This window comes from Eucyclogobius newberryi, unplaced genomic scaffold (genome assembly GCF_026437365.1).
Source record: "Eucyclogobius newberryi isolate DKJ021-1_F unplaced genomic scaffold, fEucNew1.0.hap1 SCAF_13, whole genome shotgun sequence".
NCBI classification, from domain to species: Eukaryota; Metazoa; Chordata; class Actinopteri; order Gobiiformes; family Gobiidae; genus Eucyclogobius; species Eucyclogobius newberryi.
The window spans coordinates 3,342,098-3,367,371 of record NW_027315757.1 but is presented as its reverse complement, the minus strand read 5'-3'; the positions used below and the strand labels follow the sequence as shown (position 1 = coordinate 3,367,371).

Sequence of the window (25,274 nt, the reverse complement as noted above, 5' to 3'; positions counted from 1 at the left end):
GCAATGTGGTGGGACATGAAAATATGCATCCTTCAGGTCTAGTGTTGTGAACCAGTCGCCTGGGGAGATCGCCTGGAGCACTTGTCTGACAGCCAACATCTTGAAGGGGAGCACCTTTTTAAAAACAAAGAACATATTTAGACTCCTGAGGTCCAAAACCGGGCATAAATCGCCCGTCTTCTTGGGTACCAAAAAATATCGGGAATAAAAGCCCCCTGGGTCCAGCAGGGGGTCCACGGGAACTATCGCCCCCTTGTCCAGCAAGGTGCGAATCTCCTGAGAGAGCGCCTTTGCCTTGGCCAGGTCCTGAATAACAGTCATTCGGATCCGACCAGGAACAGGAGGCCGGCGGCGGAACTGCAGATGATGCCCTCCCGACAGTGTGGCCACCACCCACATATCTGGAGATTGAGCCATCCAGTACTCAAGCTGTCCAGGGGGAAAATGTCCTACCGCCGGCCTCGTAACCTCATTTGGTGGCCCCTCGAGGCACTCTAGAGCCTCCAGGGCGGCCGGGCCAAATGGTTCTCCAGGAAGAACTGGAACACGCCTCAAGGTCTTCCTACTGGCCTCAGAGAGTGGAGACTGTGCCATCCTCACTTGGCGGCGAGCTTGCACTAATGTTGAGAGCAGACGCCCTAGTTCCCTTGACATGAGGGCAAAAGCCTGCAAGGAGGGGTCAACCAGCACATGTGTTGGTTGGTTCACCGGAACTGTCTCAAGGGAAACCGACAGGCCTAGCATCAAATGAGGCAAGGAATTCCCAATGCGACCCATACAAGTTCCCATGTCATATGCCTTACAAAGAAGGTCGTCTGTAACACGGCACTTTGGTGGTCGACACCGGGCATTCATTCGTAAAGTCTCCTCTGGACGTACATATGTCCCAGGCCAAGCTTCTGTGGATCCTGCATCAGTGCCAAGACCCTGCCATCCGAAGTAGGCCTTGAAAATGTCTTTGAGTCTGTCCAACAGGCATACAGTTCCTTAATGTACTCCTCCGAGGGAGGAACTGCAAAGTGGGATGCTGCAGCCTGGCGCCGAAAGAAGGTGCAAGAGGGTGCCGCCTCATCCCGTGGAACATCCTGCTTCAAGCGAGAAAGTGCGGTCCGTAAAGCCGCTGTGACAGTGTCATCACTGTCGGCCTGACAGCCGGAAGAGGCCCCATTGAGCCAGATTCCGAAACTCCGGAGCTCAGAAGGTCAGACTCCAGCTGGAACTGCGTGTCTGAAGCAGCCACAGATATGACGTCATCATATGCTGAGGGTGTGTCACCACCCGACTGGCATCAGTCTGGAGAGTCTGGAGAACTGCCCGCATTTGGGCCAGTTCAGATGTCAGCGTGCTCACTTGCACCACTAATTTCCCGTGGCCCTTCTTTTTCTTAAATGGGGGGCCGCCTTGGGTTGCCGTGGACAGCCGCCAGTCTGTCCAGCCAGTAATTGACTCTGAGGCGCCACAAACAACCAGTCTGAAACGTCTTCGAAAGCAGCCAAGCGCGCCACACACACAGATTGGGGCATAATTGAACAGTTGGAGCAAGCATCATCGGAGAGTGCTTCCTGAAGATGATCCACTCCAAGACAAGAAGGACAGAGATCATGCCCATCGTCAGGCTGCAGCGGCGCCAGGCAACACAGGGACTCCAGCATGACATGACAGGAGCCCAATGGAGTTGGGTCGAGCGGAACGCCACTAGGGACTGTATAACACAAAACCTGTAGCCCAGTAAGAGGGGCGCAGCAGGGTCAGGTCGAGCAGTGAACGCCACAAATGACCCAATATAAACATGAAACCAGCTACAAGTAACAACCAGGTCGAGCCAAAAACTCCACCGATGGTGTGTAACCGGCTGAAAACAAAGCAGTTCTGAACTAATGACCCGAACACGGCTATAGTTAGCAGAACATAAAGCCACGTGGCTGTATCCGTAAACCAAAACAAATGCAGCACGGATAAACGCAAAACTGAGTACAATTGTACGGTTTCAAATTCACGGCTACGGCGAAATGCATTAAAGGGGTACTTACCAGTCTTAGAAAACAACGTAAATATACCTCCTCATTGCAACAGGTCCGACACGTTTGTGCAGCCCCAGGAGGAAGAGCGAACTCGCTGCTCCGATTGTACAACAGTCACAGGGCGAACAGGCAGGCTTGTAGATAAAGATCCGTTTTCCCGTATTTTGAACGGGGTATTTTAAAATGTGGACGGCCATTTTATTAATAATTCTTAGGAAAAAAGGGAATATTATCATTAAATCGAGCAGGGAAGCATTTGACAATAGTCCGCCATTACAGTTTATTGTTTACAAGTGAAAATTTGCATGCTGCGCGCTGATTTGTCGACGAAATTTGTGTGCTTGGCTCTGATTGGCTGCCGAGCCTAGTCGGACAAAATTATTTGGATGAGGTGTTTTCAAATCCTATCTAAAAGCCTGCTAACAGGCTACAAGCGGCAAATCGAACCCAAATTTGTGGAGACCGCAATATATTAGCGGAAAACAACCACATATACAATCTGCATGTGAGAAGGTGAAAAGGGACTGAGCTCCCGGTGTCACGTGACTATATAGACTCACGTGAGCCATCGGGGGTCAAAGGTGACTTTTTTGTTATTAATTCTCGACCTCTGTATGTGCAAGTATGATCATCCAGTGCTTTATGCACCGCCTCAGTAGGGATGAAATAGAACAACACATAAATACAAGAACTACAAAAACTACAAAAACATGAAACGGAAAAAAGACCAAATTAAAAACAAAAGTGTTGATCCCAAAAACATGAACTGAACCCAAAGCCTGATCATATAAATTGGGGCTATTCAACTTAATTTTCCTGTTGGGATTGTCATTTTAATGTGTGAAGCACTTTGAATTGCCTTGTGAACAAATGGTGCTCTACAAATGAACTTGACCAGAGCCACAGACGGTGCTGACCGCATCTGTGTAGACCTGACTGGGCTTGGGCCGAAATCTCACGCCAACAATGTAATGCGTGTCTCCAGGAGCAGTACCCGGGTCTGCTGAGTCGGGCCCGAGGACAGGGTACTTTCTGTGCTGTGGACATCTGCGATGACCCCACCAGGAGCAAGATCCTGCTCAAGGCCCGTGACAAAGGTACTCTCCTCAGTGTACTCTCCTCTGTGTACTCTCCTCAGTGTACTCTCCTCTGTGTACTCTCCTCAGTGTACTCTCCTCTGTGTACTCTCCTCTGTGTACTCTCCTCAGTGTACTCTCCTCAGTGTACTCTCCTCAGTGTACTCTCCTCTGTGTACTCTCCTCAGTGTACTCTCCTCTGTGTACTCTCCTCTGTGTACTCTCCTCTGTGTACCCCCCTCTGTGTACCCCCTCTGTGTACTCCCCTCTGTGTACTCCCCTCTGTGTATTCATCTGTGTGCCCCCCTCTGTGTACCCCCTCTGTGTACTCTCCTCTGTGTACCCCCTCTGCGTACTCTACTCTGTGCACCCCCTCTGTGTACTCTCCTCTGTGTACCCCCTCTGCGTACTCTACTCTGTGTACCCCCTCTGCGTACTCTACTCTGTGCACCCCCTCTGTGTACTCTCCTCTGTCTACCCCCTCTGCGTACTCTACTCTGTGCACCCCCTCTGTGTACTCTCCTCTGTGTACCCCCTCTGCGTACTCTACTCTGTGCACCCCCTCTGTGTACTCTCCTCTGTGTACCCCCTCTGCGTACTCTACTCTGTGTACCCCCTCTGCGTACTCTACTCTGTCTACCCCCTCTGCGTACTCTACTCTGTGTACCCCCTCTGCGTACTCTACTCTGTGTACCCCCCTCTGTGTGCCTATAGCAGCCCTGTTGTCTTGGACAGCTGAGAAGTGAAATGGGGATGAAAGAGAAGGGACACTGCAGTCAGCTGCACGTTGCTGCCTTAAGCACTCGACCTCCGGGCACCACGCCCTATTCTACTCTAAAGTTGGCCTTATGGAAATTTGATCTGGCCCGCAACAATATTATGGTCCCAAATATTTTGGGGCAAATGGCTTTTGTCCCATGTGCCAGTCAAACACTGCCAGATCTTACATTCTGCCAGATCTTACATCGACATCAATAAGGTTTTCTAAACTCAAGTAATAGAAAAATGTAACTATCTGGACACAACATCCAATTTAAGTTCATGTGATTCTAAGGATATTTAAAGCCCTCCTTGCCACCGCAGGGTACGAGCCACCGCCAAGAGCACACCTCTAATCCCCCCGCCAACATCACTCCTCCCCCACAAACAGTACCGACTTTATACTACTACATTCAACATTTTCATGACCACACGGTTTGAGATGGAGTTAACATTCAGGGGGTCAAAATTGCCGTGGTACACGAGCTAGAGTCTCGTGATTTTGTCGCTCGGTCACAAATTAACCTGTATTGTCAGTCTTTTACGCGTCGCGCTCCGAGGCAACTGCTGTTTTTTGGGCGTTACAAAAATACATTTAATTGAAATACGTTACCATTTTATTAGCTAGCCACCACATTTGCATATCGTTGCGTTCAGCTTGGACATTTTCACAAACGCTCAAGTGATATTTTCAACAAAAACATTTTTTTAAGAAAGGTAGATTTTGTTTTTTAAACTTTTCCAAAAATTGCGATTTTGTTTAAAATTCACTCTGGTCATATCCGAAGGCTTCAAATTGATAGCATTTAATTGCTCATGGGTTTTGTGTCTTCTGGCAAAATTTGAAGTGTTTTCAATGAAAACTGTAGGAGAATGCCAAATGTACGACGAGGTGCACTTTAGTCATCGCCGTGTTTGATCCAATATGGCAGACTTGCTGTATGACTTAGGGCGGCGTCATAATATCATTTTTTACTTTACCTCACATGAACTATTTTTTGGAGTGAGAATCATATTTTTACTGCCACTTTCTTTGGCGTCAGGCTCCCATTGGCCCCATGTTATTTGATTTTTGAGCCGTCTTTCAATCTTTTTTTCACGGAGTCTTCACTCAAAATTAGAACTCATTGAGTTCAGAATCCCCACAGAGCTGCCAGGCTTTTCCAGGTGAGAGAGAGAGCGGTGCAGCAGGGAGATGACGGCGTCCTCCACTCCGATGCCAGACCGATATGCAAACTGCAGCGGGTCCATGGCTGAGCTCACGGTGGAGCGGAGGTGGTCCAGGACTAGCCGCTCCAGTGTCTTCATCAGGTGGGACGTGAGAGCCACTGGCCTGAAGCTGTTGAGGTCTTTGGGGCGCGGTGTCTTAGGCACAGGTACCAGACAGGAGGTCTTCCAGACCTGTGGTACCACCCTCAGCTTCAGGCTCATGTTGAAGACATGCTCCATAACTCCACACCGTTCATCTGCACAGGACTTAAGGAGCCTGGGGCTGATGCCATCAGGTCCTGCTGCTTTCCTCACTTTTCTACTTCAGATTCAAATATTCATCATGACGTTACGCATTTTCCAAACTGCTTTCGCAGAGAGCCTGTCCAGATTAATATTGTGTTGACACATTTATCAATCTGGCAGAGCCAGGGTAAGACTGGATTGGACTAGACTGGAATGCTACTACCATCAGAATGTCTTAGGGCTTATGGTCCCGTTCTGATGGAAATAAACTTCTGCGCTAGAACTCCAGCCTATTGCCTCTTCTTTCAACTCCCGGGCTACTTTTAGTCATTAGTGATCAGGTGTACTATAAATAGGAATAATAATAACCTACCTGTAAAATGTACCTTTTTAACCATATTCTACTGTTTCCCCAAAAACATACCTGGAAATGTGTTTGATGTGACAGATGTAGTCCAGCCGTCTTCATGATTTCATTGGGGGTTTAATCTACAAGTGCTCCTCCATGTTTTTAAATCCATGCACCTTCACTGAGCTGATCTGTTTCTACAGTCTAGTCGAGGATTAGATCTGCCTTGCCACTGATGAAGTGCTTTTATTTGTGTCTACAGGAGTCCTTCTGGGCGGATGCGGGGAGCGCTCCATTCGATTCCGCCCCGCCCTCATCTTTAAGGAGTACCATGTGGCGCTGTTCCTTAACATCTTCAACGACGTTCTGGCCCAGGTCAAGTAGAACCAAGAACCCAACTGATCCGACTGCCTTCAGACCTGTCTACAGCACAAGAACCTACACACGCACACACACAGACATGCACGCACACACACACACACGCTCACACTCATGCGCACACATGCACGCACACACACACACGCTCACACACGCACACACGCTCACACTCACGCGCACACACACACTCATGCACAGACATGCACGCACGCACACGCTCACACACTCACACACGCACACACACACACTCATGCACACACACACATTCATGCACACACACACGCACACACACACATGCACAGACATGCACGCACGCACACGCTCACACACGCACACACACACACGCTCACACTCACGCACACACACACACACACACACACTCATGCACACACACATGCACAGACATGCACGCACGCACACGCTCACACACTCACACACGCACACACACTCACACACGCACACACACTCACACACGCTCACACTCATGCACACATACGCACACACTCACACACACACACACACACACACAGTTTTTGCGCCCTCTGTTGGCAACCTTTTTGTTTTGTATCCTCAGAAATTGGCAATGAATTACTCTACTGGTTTTCTAACCATGTGGTATCCTCCGCGGCCCAGTTAGCATGCTGCCAGCTGTTAGCTTTATCATGACAGCAGTTAAACAGTTAAACACATACGGTGTTCTTTGCTTTCCTGTCCTATTCCCAGCATTTTAAATATTCCCCACGATGAGTTTTTCTTTCAGAGTGGATTTTTTTTCACCCTTCGAGGGAACTGAATTTTTGTTGTCAAGGTAAAGCTAGCATGCTAACGGCGCACTTTCTGGTTCACGGAGAATGAAATGCTTTTTAATTACAGTAAACTCGGCAGTTACATTTTGACCCCAAGAGCTGCTTTCACAACACATCTGCTGGAGCAAGACACAGATTGGAATAAAATGGGGAACAGTCACTTTAACGAGTGCAAAAAACGTAACTATACATGATTGAGGGTCTTTAATTATGCTTGACAATAGAGGAAACCGATTCATTTAAAGCCATAGTTTGTCATTGGGACGTCCACCCACCAGATGGACTCTCAGTTGATTTTTTGTGAGGAGACAAGTTTGGAGAAGTCCATACACGGCAAAAGAAATGGGTTAAATTACCTAAATTTGAGTTTGGCGAGGTTAGATTTGATAACTTGACTAAAAACAACTAATTTCATGACACATCTGCCTAATTCTGAGATACTTTGGCTTGAAAATAAAAGGGTTGTAAATGGTGTGTAACTTTCTTACCACGTGGGAAGATCATTTAGCTTAAAATAAAAAGCAACATATGATTCAGTCAAACTACATCCATCAAGAAATCCAGTCGAATCTACTTAAAGACTCATTTAAAAAACAGAACTACAAGCTTCTTAACACGTTCCTAGAAGAGCAGTGCACTTTCAGGTTCACAGCTGATTATAAAGGATTTATAATCCGACGCAGAAGAAGGCGTGGCAGTGGCAGTGGGGGCGTGACAGGAAGCTGAGGGATCTACTCAAGTGAAATCACAACGGACTACGACAGAGTCTGAGGACTACGAAACGTCTGAGGAATAAAGTCTGGCGGTAATGCAACACTCGGATGCCAACCGCCATAAAACAACAACAACAACAACAACCTGTGGCTTTAAATCAGAATCTTGCGCAAACGTTTACGATTGAACAAAGTGCTGTCTGTCCGGGTCGGGTAAGAAAATACAAGATTCCCTTAAAACACTACATACTTTGTCCTTACTACCACATTCACCTTTGGTCTGAAGAGGGATGAGCTGCTAATATATATTTCTATTTTTCCTTGAATAAAAAAAACGCACAAAAATCAGGGTTTAAATTTGAAACGATGTCCCTAATCCTTAGCATCCTGTCCAAAGGGTTCAAAGGGGCACAACATCCCATACTAATATCATCATACACATTCAAAATAATGATATTGATTCATGTAATAGTTCAGTTTGCCATTTTTGTGCCATATTTGTTTTTGGTAATCCTGCCATTTTGCATCATGCATGAATGAAGCTGTACAGTTCTAATAAATATTTGATATTAATCATGATATTAATAGTCTTAACCTGATGTAGCCCTATGTTGGAGATGTATAGAGCATTATTTGGGTATTTTTGTATGAAGTAAAGCTAGGAGACCGTGGTGAATGTCTGCGCCACCTACTCATACTTCTTTACGTCTATGAAGGATGTTTTGTCCTGTTTAATGTATTCTAAAGCGAAGTTGTGGTAAAAGATGCTGTTTCCATGTGTGAAGAGTTAAAAGTCCAGATGGAGGGCACCGAAGAATTATACATGTCAAATTGCAGACATTTGTGCTTAATATATTTGTCTTCTAACATTAAGCCACAAGATTAAGTTTGTGGACTTTTCATTATATTTGGAGATATCTTGCTAAATCTCTGCCCTGGCCTCCATCTGACATCTGGAGGCGAGGATCACAAGCCCCGCCCAGCCGGAGCACACCTTCCTGGGCGTGTACGGCGTGTGGCGACAGCTCGCTGCTCTGCGGCTCATAGATCATATCGTTCTCTCGTGTACCACTGCTGCCCATGTCTGTGCTCAACATGTAGCCAACAAATGTGAAGTATCCATGACAATGTTTTAGAAGCCTGCATGTTCTCCATCTTTACCATTATGAGATGACATATCAGTTGCACAGTTTGTACCTATGCTTCAGTGTTCTTAAATCCTCATTAAATTAATAATTTTGTATAAAGACCCACTTGTGTATGTATGAGTTTTTTTTTTTTTGAGGTGTTCAATCTGCGGAACATTGAAGAACATTGAAGAACATGGCATTTGAAGGTGTGATACCTCTTTTCAGTCCTGTGGTGTGATGCGCCTTTGTAGCAAATCCCAAAAAACACTCACACACTTAATAATACAATAAATTATTATCAAAACTTTATGAAGCACTTTTCATACAAAGAGTGAAACACAAAGTGCTTTATAAGTTACATATTAAAAGCAATCCCCAGGTACTTCAGGGTTATGGTGGCGCTTTGAGCTCACCGCTACTGCAATAGTTTGACCCGAAGAAAAAAAGTGGAGGCCTAAACAAGGAAGACACAATTCTGAGACCAAAACAAAGTCCATGGCCCCATTCGAAAACAGCCTGCATTGCAAGCTAACAAGGCTAACATGGCTAAAATGGCTAGCAAACCTCAGGTGGAAAACCGCAGTCCCTCCCCACCAGAGAAACGGGGTCCCGCCAGCCCAGATAAAGATTCTCCCGACTTTTCTGCATCGGAAGTGGGAGAGAATATAAATAATCTGTTATTGCTCAAAATGTCCAAAATGAGATGCAAAATTTGGCGCAATGTGGATTCTTTTAGACCTGAGCTGAAGGTAGGAGGTGTAACCGGAGCACACATGGATGAAGTCAAGCAGCATGTTTCAGATAATACAATCTGCAGTGAGTAAGGGTGGAGATGGAGGCGCGGTCAGGGTGACGACGCTGGAGTCAGAACAATCATATAAAGAATAAGATCATGAACTCCTTTAAGGAAAAAGGGCAAAAAGTCCGCCTAGTAGTAGATAAACTTTATGACCGGAGAGCTGTAAAGGCACAATGAACAATAATAAAGACGTGTGACGAGCCATAACAATGTCACACAATGACTATGTCATCGCGACATCGCCATGGTAACGACGGGACCTGGACTTGACGACTGGAGCCTCTCATATGCTTTGCCACTTTACCTTGGGGGTACATGTGTGTGGTCTGTGTCGTGTGTTTGTAAGTCATGTCATGTCATTTTTATGTGTCGTACTATTGTGAAACAACATTCAGTTATGGAAAAGTTTATGATTTTGAAATTGACAGTATTGAAAGTATTAATAAAATGTGTAACGGACAATTTCAGGCCTAATGGTTAATGAGCCAAATGACAATGAAGTCGGGATAATTAGTTACAACTGCAATGGCCTTGCAGACGACAGGAAAAGGAATCTCATATTTAAGTGGCTGAAGGACAAATCACAAGACATTTTCTTTCTTCAAGAAACCCACTCAACAAATCCAGATGAAGAAAAATGGAAAAAAAAAAGTGGGATGGCCCAATTTTCTTTTCACATGGCCAAAGGAATTCAAAAGGTGTAATGATATTGATAAAGAATCATTTTATTTTTTAAACTGTATTCACTGGAAAAAAAAACTTGCGATGGCTCATGCTCAATGTAATGATTCAGACTCAAAGGGCGTGTCTGACTTTATATGGGTCAAATGTAGATGAAGCCTCCTTTGATGAGATATGGATAAAACTGCAAGAACAACAAGGGGAGATTATTATTGCTGGAGGTTGGAAAAGGAGATAGTTTGATAAATTATCATCCTAAATCTTTGCAAAAGATCAATGATGTTATGGATGCATCTGGAGATTGAAGTACCCTAAATTAACAAGATATACATGCGAGTCGTATAGATTGTTTTGATATCATTCTCCTTAATAAACAAAGTATCAGCGATATCGATTGTCGGGCTCAAATGTACAATTAAAGAAAACACACGTGGTCCTGGGTATTGGACATTTAATCAAATGCTACGACAGGATGAGGAATTTATAGAAAAAACAAAATTCTTTATTTGTGATTTTTTTAAACACAATGAAGGATCTGCAAAGCCTCATCGTCTGGGAAGCTTCAAATGTACTTTTAGAGGAAATGCCATCGCACACTCTTCATGGAAAGGAACAACTGAAAGCCAAAGAATCTAAATTAAAGAAAGAGATTGAAGATTTGGAACAAGCAATTGATGAAAATGTAGATTCAACTGATGAGCAACTTGATGTTCTAACAGTTAAATAGGAGGAGTTTGATCTGGAAGAAAAGCGCCTAATGAAGAGTTATGACTATAAAAGGGCAATATTCAACAAGGCGTGTTCCGCGTTATCCGTCCCAAATGCAGAAAATGTCTCCTGAATTGCGATGACGCCCTTCGTATAACCGCTTCTAACACGCATTCATCACGTCGAGTAGAGCGGACTTTCCTGATTGTTCAAACCGAAGCGAGAGCAGAAGTAAACACTCGGTCACGAGCCGGGTCCGCCATCATGAATATTTTGGAACGGGGGTGAAGAGCTACTTCCGTATCTCAGTGTGACGCGGTAAAACCTCCGCCTGGGATTGGATAGGTAAATGGATTACCGACGACTTCATTGGCTTTGACTGGGATTCCAGAACATTCTAATAGAATGTGGGCGGGGCTGGAGGGTCAGGCAAGCAATATGGATGAAAAAGGGAGTGAAATGCTCCAAGAGAGTCTACAAATAAAAAACCTTTCTAAAAATAATGTATCTAAGATAGTTTTTAAAAATGGGACTGTATTGTCCACACAGGCTGCAATACTAAAAGAAATTTAAAATTACTTTAAGAATATGTTTTCACGTCAGGTAAATCCTCCGGAGGATATTTTTTTTTCCCAGGAAATTATGAAGGAAAATGACATAAAAAAAGAAAAACATGAATGTGACGGTCTCATACGTGAGGAGGAGAAATATCATGTCTTTTCAACAAGGGAAAACCCCGGGATCGATGGGATTCCCATGGAGTTCTACCAAATATGTTTTGAAGAAGTAAAGAATCCATTACTTTTGAGCTATAACTATTCTTATGAAACAAGTTGTTTGACTGATACTCAAAAAGAAGGTCTAATTTATTTGTTACTAAAACAAGATTCTAATGGTCAGTTTAAATATCCGGTATATTTAAATAATTGGAGACCTATAACACGACGATGCAAAGATACTGGCTAAATGTTCAGCTGTAAGACTTAAGTTGGTTCTGCCAAAGCTCATTCATCAGGACCAGTCAGAACCAGTCAGGACCAGTCAGGACCAGTCAGAACCAGTCAGGACCAGTCAGAACCAGTCAGAACCAGTCAGAACCAGTCAGGACCAGTCAGAACCAGTCAGGACCAGTCAGAACCAGTCAGGACCAGTCAGAACCAGTCAGAACCAGTCAGAACCAGTCAGGACCAGTCAGAACCAGTCAGGACCAGTCAGAACCAGTCAGAACCAGTCAGAACCAGTCAGGACCAGTCAGAACCAGTCAGAACCAGTCAGGACCAGTCAGGACCAGTCAGAACCAGTCAGAACCAGTCAGAACCAGTCAGGACCAGTCAGAACCAGTCAGGACCAGTCAGGACCAGTCAGGACCAGTCAGAACCAGTCAGAACCAGTCAGAACCAGTCAGGACCAGTCAGGACCAGTCAGAACCAGTCAGGACCAGTCAGGACCAGTCAGGACCAGTCAGGACCAGTCAGAACCAGTCAGGACCAGTCAGGACCAGTCAGGACCAGTCAGAACCAGTCAGGACCAGTCAGGACCAGTCAGGACCAGTCAGAACCAGTCAGGACCAGTCAGGACCAGTCAGGACCAGTCAGGACCAGTCAGAACCAGTCAGGACCAGTCAGGACCAGTCAGGACCAGTCAGAACCAGTCAGGACCAGTCAGGACCAGTCAGGACCAGTCAGGACCAGTCAGAACCAGTCAGGACCAGTCAGGACCAGTCAGGACCAGTCAGAACCAGTCAGGACCAGTCAGAACCAGTCAGGACCAGTCAGGACCAGTCAGAACCAGTCAGGACCAGTCAGAACCAGTCAGGACCAGTCAGGACCAGTCAGAACCAGTCAGGACCAGTCAGAACCAGTCAGGACCAGTCAGGACCAGTCAAGAATTGAGAATTACAACGTAGAGAATAAAAAGGGACTTATTTTTGTTGCAGACCTAGAAAAGGCATTTGATAAGATAAGTTTGGATTTTATTTAATAAAAGTCTTTTGTTTTTTAATATTGGTGATTCCTTGATAAAGTTGAAACACTTAATAATAGAACAAACTGTCGAATCATCAACAATGGACACATTCCAGAGTCAGTTCCTCTATTAAGAGGCCTAAAACAAGCCCATTGCCACCAGACTTATTATTGCAATGGAAATATTACTCAGTTTATGTCACTACCCTCTCCATCACAAAATGTCTTTAAAACCTTTGAACAGAAGATCTTTGATTTTATTTGGGATGGCAAACCAGAAAAGATCAAAAGAGGGGTTTTGTACAATGATGGAGGCTTTAAACTGCTTTATGTTTGTCTTTAAATCATTTATTCTTAAGGCTAATACATGCTAACACATTCACATTCTGAGTAAAAAAAAACTACATCCATTCCTACAACTGATGCCCTCCCATCTTACATAAGTGGACAATGAGAAATGCCTCCAGTTTTGTAAAAGAGGCAATGCATTCATGGTGGTGCTTCATGGTGGTGCTTCATGGTGGGTGGTGCTTCACGATGGTGCTTCACGGCGGTGCTTCACGGCGGTGCTTCACGGCGGTGCTTCACACGGTGGTGCTTCACGGCGGTGCTTGACGGCGGTGCTTCACGGCGGTGCTTCACGGCGGTGCTTCACACGGTGGTGCTTCACGGCGGTGCTTGACGGCGGTGCTTCACACGGTGGTGCTTCACGGCGGTGCTTGACGGCGGTGCTTCACGGCGGTGCTTCACAGGGCGGTGCTTCACGGCGGTGCTTCACGGGTGCTTCACACGGCGGTGTTTCACACGGTGGTGCTTCACGGCGGTGCTTGATGGCGGTGCTTCACGGCGGTGCTTCACACGGTGGTGTTTCACGGCCGTGCTTCACGGGTGCTTCACGGCGGTGCTTCACACGGCGGTGTTTCACGGCGGTGCTTCACGGGTGCTTCACGGCGGTGGTGCTTCACGGCGGTGCTTGACGGCGGTGCTTCACGGCGGTGCTTGACGGCGGTGCTTCACGGCGGTGCTTCACACGGTGGTGCTTCACGGCGGTGCTTGATGGCGGTGCTTCACGGCGGTGCTTCACAGGGCGGTGCTTCACGGCGGTGCTTCACGGGTGCTTCACACGGCGGTGTTTCACACGGTGGTGCTTCACGGCGGTGCTTGATGGCGGTGCTTCACGGCGGTGCTTCACACGGCGGTGTTTCACGGCCGTGCTTCACGGGTGCTTCACGGCGGTGCTTCACACGGTGGTGCTTCACGGCGGTGCTTGACGGCGGTGCTTCACGGCGGTGCTTCACAGGGCGGTGCTTCACGGCGGTGCTTCACGGGTGCTTCACACGGCGGTGTTTCACGGCGGTGCTTCACGGCGGTGCTTCACACGGCGGTGCTTCACGGCGGTGCTTCACGGCGGTGCTTCACGGCGGTGCTTCACGGCGGTGCTTCACACGGCGGTGCTTCACGGCGGTGCTTCACGGCGGTGCTTCACGGCGGTGCTTCACGGCGGTGCTTCACACGGCGGTGCTTCACGGCGGTGCTTCACGGCGGTGCTTCACACGGTGGTGCTTCACGGCGGTGCTTCACGGCGGTGCTTCAAGGGTGCTTCACGGCGGTGCTTCACGGGTGCTTCACGGCGGTGCTTCACGGCGATGCTTCACGGCGATGCTTCACGGCGATGCTTCACGGCGATACTTCACGGCGATGCTTCACGGCGATGCTTCACGGCGATGCTTCACGGCGATGCTTCACGGCGGTGCTTCACGGCGGTGCTTCACGGCGGTGCTTCACACGGCGGTGCTTCACGGCGGTGCTTCACGGCGGTGCTTCACGGCGGTGCTTCACGGCGGTGCTTCACTCGGCGGTGCTTCACGGCGGTGCTTCACGGCGGTGCTTCACGGCGGTGCTTCAAGGGTGCTTCACGGCGGTGCTTCACGGGTGCTTCACGGCGGTGCTTCACGGCGATGCTTCACGGCGATGCTTCACGGCGGTGCTTCACGGCGGTGCTTCACGGCGATGCTTCACGGCGGTGCTTCACACGGCGGTGCTTCACGGCGGTGCTTCACGGCGGTGCTTCACACGGTGGTGCTTCACGGCGGTGCTTCACGGCGGTGCTTCAAGGGTGCTTCACGGCGGTGCTTCACGGGTGCTTCACGGCGGTGCTTCACGGCGATGCTTCACGGCGATGCTTCACGGCGATACTTCACGGCGATGCTTCACGGCGATGCTTCACGGCGATGCTTCACGGCGATGCTTCACGGCGGTGCTTCACGGCGGTGCTTCACGGCGGTGCTTCACACGGCGGTGCTTCACGGCGGTGCTTCACGGCGGTGCTTCACGGCGGTGCTTCACTCGGCGGTGCTTCAAGGGTGCTTCACGGCGGTGCTTCACGGCGATGCTTCACGGCGGTGCTTCACGGGTGCTTCACGGCGGTGCTTCACGGCGGTGCTTCACGGCGATGCTTCACGGCGGTGCTTCACGGCGATGCTTCACGGCGGTGCTTCACGGCGGTGCTTCACGGCGATGCTTCACGGCGATGCTTCACGGCGATGCTTCACGGCGGTGCTTCACGGCGGTGCTTCACGGCGGTGCTTCACGGCGGTGCTTCACGGCGATGCTTCACGGCGATGCTTCACGGCGGTGCTTCACGGCGGTGCTTCACGGCGGTGCTTCACGGCGGTGCTTCCACTTTCATGAACCAGAAAAGAGAGAAAAAATTCTGCAGATTATTTGGTTGAATTCCAATATTGTAATAGAAGGAATGACTTTGGAAAAAAAATGCTTGAAAAAAGTATTATTTTTGCAAACGATCTAATAAAAGAGAATGAAAAGGTTCTGGACCATAATGACTTTAAAAGTCTGTGTGGTGATGTTTGTTCATGTTATTCATATCATCAAATAATCACGGCGCTGGGAGGAAAATGGAAGCACATCATTAATTATGAGACAAATAAACTTCTCGTTTGTAAAGCATCAAATAAATCATCAAAATGGTTAAAAGAAATTAAAACAAATATATAGCACTTTTACTTAACATATGAATCAATAAAGATCAAATCAAAATTATATATAATTTCCTTCCTACACGAAAAATGTTAAAATGATGGAATATGTCAGAGGCCGATGACGCTGTTTTTGTCGTTTGGAAATAGACTCCACTACATTTGTGTTGTGAAAAACCCCAAAAGCAGTCCAAATAAAGGCAAATTAGAATTTATTACAAAAATGTTCAAAAATCCAAAGGCAAAGCCAAAACTGAAAAAACACAAAAGCTCCTGGACAGTAAACAGTAAACAGTAAGCACAAACTTAGGTTGGTCGGTACAAACATGGGAGCACATGACAAACACAAGGGGCACATGGGAAATGGAGTCCCTGCAGAGCGGATACTAACAATTATTTATATATACAGTTCTTTATTTGTTCTATATTGTGGCTTTATTTTGGTTGCAAGTTGAGAAAATGTGTTTTGAGATTGGTTTGGTTCTTAATTTAGATTTTGCATGTTTTCTGTTGGGAGAGTTTAAAAATGGTAAAGACTTGGATAATTTAATCATCTCATTGGGTAAACAGTTTATATAGGCGGCTATAACTAGATTTTCCTTTAATATCAATGGGTTTTAAAAATGGCCCTGGCTGGAGAGCCGCGCCGCGGTCAAATGGCCGCGCAGTTTCAGGGACCACGGCATTTCCCTTACAGCCCGTTATAGCCTCATGGCTAACCCTAACCTTAACCTTAACCCTAACCCTAACCTTAACCCTGACCCTGACCCTAACCCTAACCCTAACCCTAACCCTAACCCTAACCTTAACCTTAACCCTGACCCTGACCCTTAACCCTAATCTTAACCTTAATCTTAACCCTAACCCCAACCCCAACCCCAACCCTAACCCTAACCCTAACCTTAACCTTAACCTGAACCTTAACCCTAATCTTAACCTTAATCTTAACCCTAACCCCAACCCCAACCCCAACCCTAACCCTAACCCTAACCCTAACCTTAAACTTAACCTTAACCTTAACCTTAACCCGGCGCGGTCTAAAACGGCGCTAAAACGCGGTCAAATAGCGGCGCAGTTTCAGGAGCCGCGGTGCGCGGCCGGCACAAAAACAACATGGCCGTTTCGGCCGCGGCTCTGCAGACACTCCCTTAGAAAATATATTAGTAAATATTTAACTTTGGAAGCGTTTATGGTTGAAACAGAAAGTGATTCAAAAAAAGACATAGAAATTCTAAAACGGTTGGAACAAAATGAACATTGTTCATGTTTGAACATCTTCTGTTTAGAATGCAACATCTGCTATGAAATAAGTAAAAGGGAAGCAATATATAAATACACTATTATAAATAATTATGGCAATAATAAAAATTTAAATTTTATTAATAAAAACAACAATACCATAAACAAAATCAAATTCCATCACAATTGTGATGGACAAAATACGATTGAAAATATATATATATAAAACAATGGATCACATTGTATATAAAATATATAAAAAATGAATATATTAGTAAAAATGTAATTTCTAAATAATACATGTTTTAAAAATGAATAAATAATACAAAATAATAATACATGTTATCATAAACAAATAAAACTTAATAAAGAAATATATGGCCTACTGTTTTTTAAATTGTAAAAAAAAGAATAAGCCAGATTCCAGATCATTCTGTTCTAACTTTCGACTTTTGGGAGTCTCAGAGGAAGAAGAAGGAAAGGATAGAGAAGGTTTTTTGGAGAAGATTATTCCTGAGCTCCTTGATGTGAAGTCCCTCCCATCACAATCGAAAGAGCTCATCGCCCGGGCAACAAGACCAGCAGCTGATAAATCACGAGGTCTGATAATGAGGGTTCTTGACAATCGTGTGAAGGAACGTGTCTTGAAGGCTGCAAAAAGAGACCTCCAGTACAAAGGCAAGCTTTGCTTCAGATGATCCACACAAGGTTAGTATTCAACGCCAAAGCTTCAACCAGTATGTGAGTTCAGGTTGTGGTCGAACTCGCACACCCCACTTTAACATCAGACTTTATGCTTCATGTTGGTCGTCTGCTTTAGTACATAAACTCTGTGACCAAATACATCTGTGGTCAGCCAGGGAGGTTATATGTCCAGTTCTTTCCAAGGATTAGTGTCCTGGGGAGTTTTTTTGGAGGGCCTTCATTAAGACTGGGCATCTCCCTTCTCCTTCAGTTCAGGAACAGGATGTAAACTGACAATTTCGGAAGTCCAACCTCCGAAAAGCTGCTGGGCCAGACGATGTAATTCCGGCCACCTTAAGACACTGTGCAGGCGAGCTGGCCCCTGTCTTCACTGACATTTTTAACACCTCCCTGGAGTCATGCCATGTCCCAGCTTCAAATCGTCCATCATCGTCCCTGTCCCCAAGAAGCCCCGGATCACTGGACTTAATGACTACAGACCTGTGGCGCTGACGCCTGTAGTCATTTGCCCCACCTCAAGGTCTGTGGACTCCACTTCACCTGCAGCACATGGACTCCCCGGGAACCTATGTCAGGATCCTGTTTGTGGACTTCAGCTCTGCATCAACACCATCCTCCTGCTCTGCTCCAGGACAAGCTCTCCCAGCTCAATGTACCCGACTCCACCTGCGGGGGGAGCGCCGACTCCACCTGCGGGGGGAGCACTGACTCCACCTGCGGGGGGAGCGCCGACTCCACCTGCGGGGGGAGCGCCGACTCCACCTGCAGGGGGAGCAAAGACTCCACCTGCGGGAGGAGCACTGACTCCACCTGCATGGGGAGCACTGACTCCACCTGCGGGGGGAGCGCCAACTCCACCTGCAGGGGGAGCAAAGACTCCACCTGCGGGAGGAGCACTGACTCCACCTGCAGCACTGACTTCCTGATGGATCGGACTCAGTGCTTGCAGCTGGGGAAGAATGTCTCAGACACTGGGACTATCAGCACAGGAGTTCCACAGGGCTGTGTACTTTCTCCCCTGCTCTTCTCCCTGTACACAAACTGCTGCACCTCCAGCCATGACTCCGTAAAACTGATCAAGTTTGCGGCCGACACCAGAGGCGGAGCCAGACATTCTAAACATCCGGAGCTTAGCCCAAAAAGAAAGGGAGAGGGTTCATTCGAGCCAATAGGTTGTGGTTTTAGTGCAGTTACAGACAGTAACTCTCCAAAGGCAAAGACAGACCATGGCCTTTTCTTTTACCTTCTGAGAGAGCTCCTCCCTCCAAAAACGTTGAACAGAACAGCAGAGGTGGTAGCTTATAGTTACATTTACTTTTTCAAGAAATGGTAGATCTTGGTGTTCTGATTTAAAACAAACAGTGACAAGACCAACATGAAAAACCGTTGCTCCCGATGGGGCTCGAATTCACGACTCTGTCGTCTAGAATCTCTTGCTCTACCGACTGAGCTAGCCAGACCAATGTGAGGCTATTACATAACAGTCTCTTACTTTTTGACTGATAAATGATTTGACCATTTGTGCTTTTTGCAATGCTCCTTCTGAAATGATTTAGTTTAATTTTTGTATAAAGTAAAAGTCTTACCTTTAGCAGACACTGTTTGTCCTGTAGTTTCTCTGCTTTAGCTTTAGAGATGAATAAAACCTGAGCCACTGCTACAACCACAATGAATTCATGGTTTGAACGATCATGTGCTGTTGTTGTCTGTCCTACGTTAGATAAACTTTCTTTTTCAGCACATGTTCTGAATGTCTCTTTTTTCGTCTCACACAGTGGTCTTTCCTGGTCTCACACGGTGGTCTTTCCTGGTCTCACACAGTGGTCTTTCCTGGTCTCACACGGTGGTCTTTCCTGGTCTCACACAGTGGTCTTTCCTGGTCTCACACGGTGGTCTTTCCTGGTCTCACACGGTGGTCTTTCCTGGTCTCACACGGTGGTCTTTCCTGGTCTCACACGGTGGTCTTTCCTGGTCTCACACAGTGGTCTTTCCTGGTCTCACACGGTGGTCTTTCCTGGTCTCACACGGTGGTCTTTCCTGGTCTCACACGGTGGTCTTTCCTCGTCTCACCCTCTGCTTCCTCAGCACCACCATCACCCACGACTTCAAGTGGGAGCCCACCATCAGCTCCCTCATCAGGAAGGCCCAGCAGAGGATGTACTTCCTGTGGCAGCTGAAGAAAGACAAGCTGATGATGGTGCAGTTCTGCACGGCCATCATTGAGTCCATCCTCACCTCCTCCATCACCTCCTCCATCACCTCATCCATCACCTCCTTCATCACCTCCTCCATCACCGTGTGGTACGCTGGAGCCACAGCCAGGGACAAACAGAGACTACAGCGCCCTCTGCTGAGAAGGTGTTTGGCTGCAGACTTCCATCTCTGCAGGACCTGGACGTCTGCAGGACTCTGGGACGAGCAGGTCTGATCACTGCTGACCCTTCTGGGCGGCAGCAGCTCAGAGTGCTCGTCTTCTGATCCAAAGGTTGGCGGTTTGACTCCCCGCTCGGTCAGAGCGGTCAGACTGGCCCGCAGGTTGGCGGTGTGATCGCAGCTGCCTCATGTGAATACTGCCGTTGTGTCCTTGGGCAAGACACTTAACCCAACTCGCCCACTTGTGTGTGTGTGTGTGTGTTGCACCGAATGTTTGTGACTTCTGTTCATTGACAAAGGCCATAAACCTTGTGTACATTTGTTGTTTTTGACAAGAGAGATTAAAAACATAAAATAAAGACCAATAAAATCCACCCAATGGCACCAGAAGTGTTACAAGTCGCATTCTTCAATGTGATTGGCACTGAACCCAATCAAACAAACAAACATGTTAACAAAAATGAAAAAAGAAAGAATAGACATTGTATATTTACAAGAGACACATTTGAATGAGGAGACTCAGGTCTTTTGGAGTGACAGGGCCACTCCTGAAGACCTTCTATGACTCTGTGGTGGCATCAGCTCCTGTACGGTGTGGCCTGCTGGAGCAGCAGCATCACAGAGAGGGAGAGGAAGAGACTGGACAAAGTCATCAAGAAGTCCAGCTCCGTCCTGGGCTGCGCTCTGGACTCGGTGCAGGAGGTGGGGGACAGAAGGGTCCTGGCTAGATTCACATCTATGCTGGACCATGAGTGTCACCCCCTGCAGGACACTCTCTCCGCTCTGGAGAGCAGCTTCAGTGAGAGACTGATCCACCCTCGCTGTGTGAAGGAAAGGTTTCTTAGGTCTTTCCTTCTGCTGCTGTCAGACTTTATAACAAAAACTGTTAGTCCTGAACACTCACAATACTGACCAAACCATGTGCAATTCTGTCATATGTGCAATTACTGTGCAATTCATGTGCAATTACTATGAAATTCATGTGCAATCTATGTGCTGTCGTGACACATATTCATGTGCAATTACTGTCGTGATCACATGCAATGATATAAATGTATTTATTTATTTATTTGTCTATGGGAGTTTTTGTTTATAAGAGATCTTATACTGAAAGTGTTTTTCAGACTTCCTATAAGTGATCTGTTCTTTTCTTCTGTATCTACCTCTGTATCTACCTGCGTTGCACCAATGAAATTTCCCCATGTGGGACAATAAAGGAATATCTTATCTTAACATCAAAAACTAATGTAATAAAAAAATCCTATTGTTCATCATACAAAGGGAAGAGTAGAAGGAGAGTTGCAATTTTGATTTCAAACCAAACAGTTTTTGAGTTTTTGAGTTTTAAGGATAAAGAGGGCAGACATGTACTGGTTAAGGGCAATATTAATGGAAAGGTTTTCACTCTTTTAAATGTGTGTGCTCCACCAGGGGGCGATATCACCTTCTCTGCTGATGTCATGGACCTGATTGTGAACCACTCTGAGGGAACCCTGATCTGTGGAGAAGATTGGAATCTTCACATTCAGCTACATTAGACGTGTCGACGTCAAGAGGCTCTGGAGGAACAAGAAATAAGAAGTTACGTGTATTATTGAAGAATATTGGATTGATTGACATATGGAGGGAAATGAACCCTAGGGCACGACAGTATACACATTTTTCTAACCCACATGCCCTCTATTCCAGAATATCGTGGGCCGTCAGCTTCGCTTGTTTTGGTCTCGTAGTTGTTGTTTTGTTACTTTTAATGGCGGTTGGCAGCCAACTGAAAAGGTCTGCTAATTGCCACCCACTTTAATTGTATGTCTTCAATGTATGTTTTACACTTTACTCTAAGGGAAAAAAAAGAAAAAAATAGAGAGAGAGAGAGAGAGAGAGAGAGAGGAGAACCACGCCCAGCCAGACTTCCTTGTTTACGCATCCTTTGCTCTTTTTCTTTGGGATTCGAAGGGTCCAATGATGCTCAGCTCAAAGCGCCGCCATAATCAGAAGTCTAGTTTACTTTTCTATTAAAAAGAATGGAAAATATATATTTTTCTGCCTCAAAATTGTATTCAAGCAAGTTAATTTGCTTTGCACGAGGGTATACACAACAAGAACAGGAACTGACTCTGGGCACCAGCAGGAGGCCGGACCATGTTTAGTCCTGACTCTGGCACCAGCAGGAGGCCGGTCCATGTTTAGTCCTGACTCTGGCACCAGCAGGAGGCCGGACCATGTTTAGTCCTGACTCTGGCACCAGCAGGAGGCCGGACCATGTTTAGTCCTGACTCTGGCACCAGCAGGAGGCCGGTCCATGTTTAGTCCTGACTCTGGCACCAGCAGGAGGCCGGACCATGTTTAGTCCTGACTCTGGCACCAGCAGGAGGCCGGACCATGTTTAGTCCTGACTCTGGCACCAGCAGGAGGCCGGACCATGTTTAGTCCTGACTCTGGCACCAGCAGGAGGCCGGTCCATGTTTAGTCCTGACTCTGGCACCAGCAGGAGGCCGGACCATGTTTAGTCCTGACTCTGGCACCAGCAGGAGGCCGCTCCATGTTTAGTCCTGACTCTGGCACCAGCAGGAGGCCGCTCCATGTTTAGTCCTGACTCTGGCACCAGCAGGAGGCCGGTCCATGTTTAGTCCTGACTCTGGCACCAGCAGGAGGCCGATCCATGTTTAGTCCTGACCTTGGCACCAGCAGGAGGCCGGTCCATGTTTAGTCCTGACTCTGGCACCAGCAGGAGGCCGGTCCATGTTAAGTCCTGACTCTGGCACCAGCAGGAGGCCGGTCCATGTTTAGTCCTGACTCTGGCACCAGCAGGAGGCCGCTCCATGTTTAGTCCTGACTCTGGCACCAGCAGGAGGCCGGTCCATGTTTAGTCCTGACTCTGGCACCAGCAGGAGGCCGCTCCATGTTTAGTCCTGACTCTGGCACCAGCAGGAGGCCGGTCCATGTTTAGTCCTGACTCTGGCACCAGCAGGAGGCCGGTCCATGTTTAGTCCTGACTGGCACCAGTAGGAGGCCGGTCCATGTTTAGTCCTGACTCTGGCACCAGCAGGAGGCCGGTCCATGTTTAGTCCTGACTCTGGCACCAGCAGGAGGCCGGTCCATGTTTAGTCCTGACTCTGGCACCAGCAGGAGGCCGGTCCATGTTTAGTCCTGACTCTGGCACCAGCAGGAGGCCGGTCCATGTTTAGTCCTGACTCTGGCACCAGCAGGAGGCCGGCCCCTGAGGTCCTCAGAGTCCGAGATGGTTCATATGGCACTAACATGTCTGAGATGTACTTTGGTGCTAGGCCATGGAGAGACTTGTACACAAGCAGAGCTGCTTTAAAGTCTCTTCTCTGAGCCACAGGGGGCAGTGCAGAGACCTGAGAACAGGACTAATGTGATGGTACTTCCTGGTTCTCGTCAGGACTAATGTGATGGTACTTCCTGGTTCTAGCCAGGACTGATGTGATGGTACTTCCTGGTTCTTGTCAGGACTAATGTGATGGTACTTCCTGGTTCTTGTCAGGACTAATGTGATGGTACTTCCTGGTTCTAGTCAGGACAAATGTGATGGTACTTCCTGGTTCTAGCCAGGACTGATGTGATGGTACTTCCTGGTTCTAGTCAGGACTAATGTGATGGTACTTCCTGGTTCTAGTCAGGACTAATTGATGGTACTTCCTGGTTCTAGTCAGGACTAATGTGATGGTACTTCCTGGTTCTAGTCAGGACTAATTGATGGTACTTCCTGGTTCTAGTCAGGACTAATGTGATGGTACGTCCTGGTTCTAGTCAGGACTAATGTGATGGTACTTCCTGGTTCTAGTCAGGACTAATGTGATGGTACTTCCTGGTTCTAGTCAGGACTAATGTGATGGTACGTCCTGGTTCTAGTCAGGACTAATGTGATGGTACTTCCTGGTTCTCGTCAGGACTAATGTGATGGTACTTCCTGGTTCTAGTCAGGACTAATGTGATGGTACTTCCTGGTTCTAGTCAGGACTCATGTGATGGTACTTCCTGGTTCTTGTCAGGACTAATGTGATGGTACTTCCTGGTTCTAGTCAGGACTCATGTGATGGTACTTCCTGGTTCTAGTCAGGACTAATGTGATGGTACTTCCTGGTTCTAGTCAGGACTAATGTGATGGTACTTCCTGGTTCTAGTCAGGACTAATGTGATGGTACTTCCTGGTTCTAGTCAGGACTAATGTGATGGTACTTCCTGGTTCTGGTCAGGACTAATGTGATGGTACTTCCTGGTTCTTCCGACAGATTCCCTCCAAACAGGAGACTTTGTGGTCCTCATTGTGATGTACATACAATATATCTTCCCATTCTTCGTTGCTTTATTCCATTCATCAAACAGCCGATTGGGGATGGAAATTGGCAGAATCTGGAATAGATAGAGAAATCTAGGCAAGACTTTCATTTTGATAGATTCAATCCTTTGGTTTGGACTAAAATATGGACCATGGTTAAATTTTTCAAGGTCTTTATGGAGAACCAGACCTAAATATTTGAGGGATTCTGTTTGCCATTTGAATGGGTAGGTGAAATGGGGCTGCCAGTAGGCTAGAATTTCAGTTTTTTGTACATTCAGTTTGTATCCAGACATTGGGCCAATATCATTATGGAAATGCGTCAATGCAATTTTATGTTCCATTCCGGGCATTGTAACACCATAAATTCTTTCTGATTGTCTAATATATTGGTTCCTATACAATATAATTGTTCTGTATACAAAGCAAACAGGAGAGGGGACCAGGCACCTCCCTGCCTCACCCTTCTTTCCAAAGTAAGAGGATCAAATTGCAATAAATTTTTACTCTTGATGTTGGACTATCCCAAAGAGCCCCATTGTTTTTAATTATTAAATCATCTATTTGACATTTGCATGACACTTTAAATGAGTAATGCCATCTAACAGAATCTCAAGCTTTTCGAGCGTCTAAACTCATTATTACAGGCTTGTTTTGTTGTTTTTGTACATGGTTAATTATGTGTAAAGATTGCCGTACATTATTGTGTATTTGTCGTTGTGGAGTATTTGTTCCATCTTTTTTTTTACATAATTGAGGTATAAATACGATAGTCCACATTCAGAATTGAGATTGGTCTGTATATGAGGCACAGTCGAGTCG

At 46.8% G+C, this 25,274-nt stretch overlaps 1 protein-coding gene across 1 annotated transcript in view; it reads left to right on the top strand.

Annotated features, from left to right (window-relative positions):
- Positions 1 to 6,983, top strand: part of abat (4-aminobutyrate aminotransferase) — a 48,992-nt gene extending 42,009 nt beyond the window's left edge. Inside the window, exons 14-15 of the mRNA XM_072442346.1 lie at positions 3,007 to 3,118; positions 5,923 to 6,983. Of these exons, the coding sequence (XP_072298447.1) occupies positions 3,007 to 3,118; positions 5,923 to 6,044 (234 nt within the window). The 3' untranslated portion in view covers positions 6,045 to 6,983. The remainder of the gene's footprint in view (positions 1 to 3,006; positions 3,119 to 5,922) is intronic.
- The last annotated feature ends 18,291 nt before the right edge of the window (positions 6,984 to 25,274 follow it).